Source organism: Octodon degus, unplaced genomic scaffold (genome assembly GCF_000260255.1).
Source record: "Octodon degus isolate 3935 unplaced genomic scaffold, OctDeg1.0 scaffold00011, whole genome shotgun sequence".
In the NCBI taxonomy this organism is placed as follows: Eukaryota; Metazoa; Chordata; class Mammalia; order Rodentia; family Octodontidae; genus Octodon; species Octodon degus.
In genome coordinates this window covers 14687375-14696328 of record NW_004524587.1, presented here as the reverse complement: position 1 = coordinate 14696328, position 8954 = coordinate 14687375, and the positions used below count along the sequence as shown (strand labels likewise).

Sequence of the window (8954 nt, the reverse complement as noted above, 5' to 3'; positions counted from 1 at the left end):
GCACAAGTCTAGGAAATTCTTCATAAATCCAAAGACCTTTGCATTTTACCCAACAGTTTGCACCACCACCCTATATATTTCCCACCCCCGAACTGGGGATTGAACTCAGGCCCTTGTGCTTGCCAGGCAAGCTGTTATTCTACTAAGCTATCTCTCCAGCCTTCTTTTTTTGTCTTTTTAGTACAGGATCTCGCTGTGCAGTTTTGGCTGGCTGTGAGCTCACTTTGTAGCCCAAGCTGGCCTCAAAATCAAAACAATCATCCTGCCTCAGCTGTGTGCTAGGATTAAAGGCATGCACCACCACACCTGGCTACTTTTTCTTTCTTTTACTTCCTACCTTTTTTTTTCTTTTCTCCCTTCCATTTCCTTCTTCTCCTTCCTTGTTTGCATGCTTGGTAGAATCTCACTGTGTAGCCCAGGCTGACCTCAAACTCACAGGCATGGGCTGCCATCCTGGGCTCAGGCATACTTCTGACACTCTGGTAGGTCACCTTCCTTTTTTTAAAAAACTTTACTTACTTATTTATTTATTTATTTTAGTATAGGGACTATAGGGTCTCACTACACAGATCAGACTTGTAGGATCCTCCTGTTTTCAACCTCTCAAGCACTGAGTTCACACGCACTCACCACCGCTCTCAGTCTCAGCTGCCATCTCAGCGCACCCCCGGGGTACGCTGGGGATCAAACCCTGATCCCTGAGCCTGCCTAAATAGGCACTTTAGTCCACTGAGCTATTTGACCTGCCCTAGGTCACCTTCCTTCTGCTGACCACTCTGGCACCAGTACCTTGCTCCCACCGAGGATCCAGTCGCTGTGGGTTTCCATCCCACCATGGGAAACAGCCCTATATTATTAATAGAAGTAGTGGAGAGGGAATTAAAATTTTTTTTTTTTTACAAATTTATTATTTTTTTTTTTTAATTTTATTTGTGTGGGTGTGGCCGTGGCCAGCTCAGCCGACCAGGGGGTGGGGCTGGCTGGCATGTGGTGCTGGGGGATTGAACCGCGGTCCCTGTGCTTTGCTAAGCTTGTTCTGAGTAGGTGCTTTAGACCACTGAGCCATCTCACCAGCCCCGGGAATCAAATTTTTCAAAGAGAACTTCCAGTGGTGGTACATGCCTGTAATCCCAGCACTCAGAAGGCTGAGGCAGGAGGATCATTGTGAGTTTGAGGCCAGTCTGATCTGTATATCAAGAGCATCTCCAAAAGAAGGGCGAGGGGGGACAGAGACAGAAACTTACTTATTGAAATATGAATTTGAAACTGGTATCTACACTCATACCCCCCTGAACATGCCTGATCTCATCTGAAATCTTTTTTTTTTTTTTGCAGAGCCAGGGATTGAACTCAGGCCCTTATGCTTTATTCTACTGAGCTATCTCCCCCAACCCCTGAAATCACTTTTATTTTGCTTTGTTTTTTTGTGGTGCTAGGGTTCAAACCCAGGGCCTTCTATATGGTAAATAAGCACTCTGCCCCTGAACTATCTCCTCAACCCTTTTAATTTCTTTAGTTTGAGATAGGATATTGCTAAACTGCTCTTGAACTTTCCACCCTCCTGCCCTAGCTTTCTGTGTAACTAGGATTACAGACATGTGCCATCACACCCCAGTTAATTTGCTTCTGTTAATGTTATTTTATTTATTTATTCTTTTTTTTTGCGGAACTGGGGATTGAACTCAGGCCCTTGCGCTTGCCAGGGAAGCGCGTATTCCACTGAGCCATCTCCCCGGCCCCCTGTGCTGCTAAGAATTGAACTGAGGGCCCTTGCTCTGAGCTCCATCCTCATACCTGTTTGGTGGGTGGGTGGGGGTGGGGTGTGTGTGTGTGTTTAGTTTTTTGGAAAGTTTTTTGGTTTTTATTTTTATTTTTTTGGTTTGGTCTGTTTGAGAGTACCTGTGTAGTTTATACTGTCTTGAACTCACTGTTTAGCCCTGGCTGGCCTCAAATTCTTGGCAATCCTCCTGCCTCATCTGCCTGAGTGCTGGGATGACTACAGGCATGTGCCACCATACTCCACCCTTCCCAGTCCTTTTAAAAAATTTTATGTTGAGACAGGAACTTACTGAGTTACCCAGGCTCGGTTCAAACTTGGAAGTCCTCCTGTCTCAGCTTCTCAGGCTACTGGAATTACAGGCATATTCCTCCATACCCACTACTGTGGGGTTTTTTTTTTTTTTCCAAAGGGACTTTTTTTGGTCTTATTTTTACTATTTTCTTTTTTGGTACCAGGAATCGAACTCGGGGCCTCGCGCTTGCTAGGCAGGCGCAGCACCACTGAGCCACATCCCCAGCCCACTGCTGTGTTTTTAATGAAAAATCTATTTTAAGTAGTATCAATCAGTTTTGAATATATGCCTCCTTAAAATGTCAGTTTCCTTAATTTTTATAAAAGCATACTACTACGTGCCTTTGGCAATCCTTTTATTTAGCTATGTAATTATTTCAGGGAGCTTTTGGGAAGCATCAAAGAATGTTAGAAGACCCCATTACTGGTAATCCCAGTAACCTTGAGTTTGGCCATTTTTGTAATTGCACATCATTGCAGAGCCTTCTGCCACCAGACTCCATCCTATGCCCTTCTTACTCCCTGGTACTGCCTTGTTCACATGTGATTTACTTCCAACAACACCAGCTCTGCTTCCTAACTGCACATTGCCAGGAGCATCTTTTGATTAAAGAGATTATTGATGGTTCCTAACAGATTTCTGTAGTTCTCCTTTTTGTCTTCTCTGCTGAATAATGCAGCATGGAGATGAGTTTAGGGCTTTGTACTTAGTGTGTCTTTATACCCCTAGAATATGGAGATCAGTCTGGTCACCATCCATTTTTTAACAAAAGATCCAATCTTTGTCCAGTCCCAGAAGTTCTGCATGTTGTCCATCTGTAGAGATTGGTCAGCAGATTCTACTGCTGTTTCCAGGGCTTGTTGCCAGAATCTGTCTTAAACCAATAAGACTTTGGCCTTATTAGCCTTCTTTATGTGCTTTTTCTCCCAATTTTGACTAGATTTGTTTAGTTTTCTGGGCATTGGGCCAACTTAGGCAATAGGGGGCTTCAGTAAGTTCAACAGGAAAACAGCTTGTTCTTAACATACTGCCACCTACCCATGTGTTCCCCGTGTCTTCATTTAGGATTTCAGTCACTTGAAAAATGAGGCATTTTGTCCTGAAGATCGAGCATTACCAACAGATTTTAAATTTAAACATTTTGTTCCAGAGAAAATGAGTTACATTAATAACCTGTGCCTTTTTGGAGGAATGCAGGCAGTGTACGCTTTGTGCCATGCTAATGTGTGAGGAGTAACAAGTACTCTTTGTCTGTGGGTGTAGGCAGCATAACAGCCCCAAACTGAGGGCAGAAGCTTGAATTCCACCTGCTGTGATTTAGTTCTGCCTTAGAAATTACTTAGGGGGGCTGGTGAGATGGCTCAGTGGTCTAAAGCACCTACTTAGAACAAGCTAAGCTAAGCAAAGCACAGGGACCACGGTTCAATCCCCCAGCACCACATGCCAGCCAGCCCCGCCCCCTGGTGGGCTGAGCTGGCCACACACACACACACACACAAAATAAATACATAAATAAAATAAAATAAAAAGAAATTACTTAGCTCCTCACCTTTCCTATAAAGTGAGGGCAACACCTTTTAGTTAATGAAGTAATGGAATATGGGGGATTTTTAATATTGTATGCAATATAAATAAAAGCAGTGTTTATAGTAGACTATAAGTTGTTTAGTGTAACTATATGTGTTGTGTTGATCTTTTCATTCTTAGCACTGTTAGGTGGGTTGGGAGTGCTCTGGAGATGGCCCAAAGAAACAGAGGGTTAGTGTGATTGTGTGTCCAGATAACACACTCAGATCTGAGAATCAGAGGCTGGGGAGATGGCTCAGAGGCCACTTAGCTGGCAAGCACAAGGACCCGAGTTTGATCCCTAGCCCCGCATGCTGTCTTGGTCTTGGGATTTCTGGGTGCTCTGGAACCAGGCATGGTGGCACTTTGGAGGTTGAGACAGGAGTATTGCTGCGTATTGGGCCTGAGTTCAATCCCCAGTTTTGCAAAAAAAATAATTTAAAAAAAAAAAAAAAAGGATTCTTGCCACTTATCCTAATAAATGGGACCTCGGCAAACACCAAAATTTCTGTCTTTTCTCCTAAGATGTATGTGTGCCCTGTGTCACAGACATGCTTTCTGCTTCAGAAATCTCCATTGGGTCTGTTTCAGGTTTAGTATATTGCTTTATCCTTATATAGCAAAGGGAATGTTTGCTGTACTTTAAATTTAGACACTGTTTTGTGGTTTTTGCTTAATAGATATAACTAGTACAAGATAAGAGTTGCATGCCATGGTGGCCCTGCTCCTGGGACACTGAGACAATGATTTGAGACTGGGCGTGATGGTGCACACCTATAATCCCAGCACTTGGGGGGCTGAAAACAGGAGAATTGCTACGAGTCTGATCTACATTGAGAGACCCTGGAGACCCTGTACTAAAAAATTAAAATTAAAAAGAGTTGCTTCACTGTGAGATCTGTAATTTAAAAAGAAAATGTAACCTTCAATCTACAGAAAATATAATGGAGTATTTACGTTGCTTTAATAATTCTGTCATAGGCTGGGGAGATAGCTCAGTAGAATAAGTGCTTGCCTGGCAAGTGCAAGGGCCTGAGTTCAATCCCCGTTCTGCAAAAAATAATAATTCTGTCATAATACCCATTTATGTTAATTTCAGTAGCAAAAATTCCGGCAAAATCATTTTTAAAGTGTGTGTGTTTATGTTTATGTATTTAGTACAGGGTCTCACCTCACAGATCAAACTCATAGTGATCCTCCTGTTTTTCTGCTTCCCAAGTGCTGGGATTACAGGTACATGCCACCAGTCTCAATGACCATCTCACTGCGCCCCAGGAGCAGGGCCAGCACAGCATGCCTGGGCTTGAACCCTGGCCGTTGTGCTCTGCCTAAGCAGGTACTTTAGTCCACTGAGCTATTTGACCGGCCCTGTTTTTGTTTTTGAGACAAGGTCTCACTATGGGTTCAGGCTGGCCTTCAACTCACTTTGTAGCCTATGCTGGCAGAAACTCACAATGATCCTCCTATGTCAGCCTCCCAAGTGCTGGGATTATAGGTGTGCAACACCACACTTGGCTAAAGTGGGTTTTCTTAATTAAGAGATAAACACATAATGACACTAAATAGCACATGTGGTTTTTTTGTTTGTTTGGTTTTTTTTTTTTTTTTTTGTTCTTTTGTTTTTCTTTTTTTCTTTTTTCCCTACCACCTGCACTTCCTGATTCCATAAAAAGAAAATGCTGAGCCAGATCTGGATGACAATGAGGATGAGGAAGAGCCTGCAGTAGAAATTGAACCTGAACCAGAGCCCCATCCCGTGACCCCAGCCCCACCACCTGCCAAAAAGAGGAGAGGACGACCACCTGGCAGAACCAATCAGCCCAAACAGAACCAGCGTAAGTTGCTTGCCTCTTTTTTTTTTTTTTTTTTTGGTGGAACCGGGGATTGAACTCAGACCCTTGCACTTGCCAGGGAAGCGCTTATTCTATTGAGCCATCTCCCCGGCCCCAGCTTGCCTCTTCTTGATATGATGTACGTTTCCCAGCAGGCAGGGTGGCCAGACAGTTCTATGTTCTTGGGGAGATGGGAACTAAGCCATGAGAACAGTTAAGGTCATTTTGGGAACAAACTCTCAGAGAGTTATTTTTTAGAAGTTATAACTAACATCTGAGAAATCTCAAGGGGCCCTGCTGCATTTTCAAAGAAGTCTGGGGTAGCAAAGTATTTATGCTGTACAAGATGGGTCCTTTTAATGCAGAAGGGCTTTGCAAAACAACTACAGTGATTGTCAGGGTGGGTGGCTGGGTGGGTGGGTGGGTTGGTTGGTTGGTTGGTTGGTTGGTTGGTTGGTTGGTTGGAGACAGTGTCCCACTATGTAGCTTGGGCTGGTGTCTTAAACACATAGCAGTCCTTGTGCCTCAGCCTCAAGTTCTGGGATTACAGGTGTATGCCAGCATGCTCAACTAAGCGTCAAATTTTAAAAGATGGAGATGTGAAGCAGTTTGTATTATACTAAGCCTACCCTTCTGAAACAGTTAAGGCCTGACAGGTGTTGGCCTCCTGATTTATGGGCATCCCTGTAGGTGACCATCACAGGTGTTACTCATCTGTCCTCCAGATCTCCTGGGAGCGAACTCTTTTTTTTTTTAAGATATGCAGAATTATAGGTGTGTGTGGCAGTGCATGCCTGTGTAATCCTTGCACTCTTGAGAGCTGAGGCAGGAGACCCACAAATTCAACCCTAGCCTGGGCCACTTAGTGAGAGACCCTGTCTCAGTAAAAAAAAAAAGGATGGGGGTGGGGATGTAGTTTAGTGAAAAGGCACTGGCCTCAGTCCCCAGTACTATACAAAAAAATAAATGCAGAGTTGAGTCTTTTTTTTTAATATTCTCCCCGAACCCCATGTTTAGATGTCCATCCAGAAAAGGAGGTTCACTATAGATCCTGGAACCAACCTGTCATTGTACCTACACACCCTTGAGTGAACAGATTGGTGGGTGGGCCCTGGGTATGGGAGAGCTACAGAATAAAAATGTCACCAACAGCTTACACTTAGTGAAATATTTATAGTCACGTGCTATTCACTGTTTTTTGCTTAGGGTATTCCATTTTTTTGCCTGCATCTCATACTATAGTAATGTCTAAATTTATGAAATACATGAAGGATTTAAATATGTAATTTGAGAGGCATATGAAGATAAATGTCAGATTTTGCTCTTTGATAGTTTCTAGTGTATTGGGGTTTTATTATATGTATGCCACATTTTGAGTTGTTACAGTTTGGGTTTTTTTGTCTGACTTTTTCTGCATCACTACTAAAGACTTTCCTATGTTGTTAACATCCCATGAACTGCCTGAAAGGACCTTTATGATCTCTGGGGGTTTTAATGTTCCTGCTTTTTTTTCCCCCCATGTTCTTTGCTAGCAACAGCCATCATTCAAGTTGAAGACCAGAATACAGGTGCAATTGAGAACATTATAGTTGAAGTAAAAAAAGAGCCAGATGCTGAGCCTGTGGAGGGGGAAGAAGAGGAGACGCAGCCAGCCACCACAGATGCCCCCAATGGGGACCTCACACCTGAGATGATCCTCAGCATGATGGACCGGTGATGACGGGGCTTGCTCGTCTCCAAGACTGCTTTGGGCTGTGTTTAAACGGCCTGAATCTTAATTTTTCTCCTTTCTTTCTCCTTTTGGCTTTGGGAAAAGCATTTTACACCATTTTACCAAACGTGCTGAGAAAGGAAACTTCCAGAATGATGTTAGAAAAATGTGATTTAACTAGAACTTACTGTTTGATGGTAGCAAATCATGGAATGTTCTGAGTACCGGAGGGTTTACTTTGAAGTGCTGAGGACAGTGTTCATGCCTAACTAGTTTTCTTAGATGGAAACAGAGACATTGAACCCCCTCTCTTGATTTAGTAAACCACTCCAGAATGCCCACGAGTTTCCCAGAGTTCTACAGTCTTCTTCCCAAGAGAGTTTTTAATTGTAAATGCAAACTTGGGAAGAACTTAAGACTTTTAACCTGTTTTTTGCTTTTGCTTTTTCCTGACTCCCTTTGCTTGGAGTCAGCTGCACACCAGTAGTATGGCATGCTACGATTGGTTTCTGTCCTGAAAGCTTTGCCTCTTTCTTGGCAAAGTTTCTGGTATGGTCAAGCTTGTAAATAACTTTTTTTACATTTTAATCTTTTCCATTAATTAAGAGGTTGAAAAGAAGTGCAGTGTAAGAAAACCCAGCATTTTAATTACTTGCAAATTAAGTGACTATGGACTTGGTGATGTGTAAATGTTGACAAGGAGTTGGATCACAATCATGTAGCAGAAGAGCACCCGGACTGCTGCCTACTGGTGATGGACACCCAGGTGAAAAGTCATGATTTCCAGCCCATGGAGCCAGCATTTGAAACTTGTACAATTAACTTTCAGTTATGATTTCCCATCAACATTTTCTTTGCTCTGTTTGTAGCTGAATGTTTTTATAAATCTTCTGTTAAAGCCAGAAGGATGATTATGAGTGGAGCAGCCCTGACAAGCTGGGCCAGAAAATTTCACTGGATCAGTAATTGAAACTCTGGATCTTCAAAAAATAAGAATAATGTGAAGAAAAACAACAAAAAAGTGATTCTTGCACATGAACTGTCACATGCTTAAAATGTGTTTAGGGCGCCTCAGTCTTACTATTTCAAACACTTTTCTTCTGTGTATTGCTTTTAAGAGAACCATCAGTTAGCTATCAGACTCTAGGTTGATGCATTTTGTATTTAGCTGTACTGTGTGATATTTTTCATTATTTTAGGACGCCAACATGAGACCTGTAATAAAATATGTAATGGGGTTGAAAGCTGGGGAGGAGGATCTACTGCTGTACAGCAAATAAATCATAACGGATTAACAAGTGCTCAGAAGACTCCCTCTTTAGTGATTCCTGCCTGTGTCAGGTCCAGAAAGACCTTTGTGTGGATTTAGGAACAAGGACAAGATGTGTGCGACTTTGGCTGCTTTATGGTCTCCAGTTAGCCAGGCCTTTGAGGAAAATGTAACCCAGGCACTTTGTATGTCTTGGGATTCTAAGCCACACAGTCAGCTCCTTGGACTGCATGTTAGTGGCCTTAGGTTGTCAGCATGAATTCATAGGATCAGAGTTGTTTCATTGGGCCTATAACTTTTTAAAAGCTAGATGTGAAGAAAATCCCTTTGCAGAACACTGAAGTGATTTATTTGTATATTCTGTTTTCTGATTGTGTATATTGAAGTTGGAAAATTTTAAAGTGGGTTTGTTTTGGCTTAGACGGAGATAAGAAGTGACATTCAAATGATACTGAGGAGGGCCAGGGAGATAGCTTAGTGGAATAAGTGCTTCCTTGGCAAGT

General features: G+C 42.7%; 1 protein-coding gene across 2 annotated transcripts in view; it reads left to right on the top strand.

Moving 5' to 3' along the window:
* The window catches only part of Ctcf (CCCTC-binding factor), a 68767-nt gene extending 60284 nt beyond the window's left edge, over window positions 1–8483 (top strand). For both annotated transcript variants that reach the window (XM_004625862.3, XM_023709218.1), the window contains 2 exons: window positions 5312–5473; window positions 7003–8483. In XM_004625862.3, coding sequence (XP_004625919.1) covers window positions 5312–5473; window positions 7003–7187 — 347 coding nt within the window. In that variant the 3' untranslated portion in view covers window positions 7188–8483. The remainder of the gene's footprint in view (window positions 1–5311; window positions 5474–7002) is intronic.
* Window positions 8484–8954: the final 471 nt, after the last annotated feature.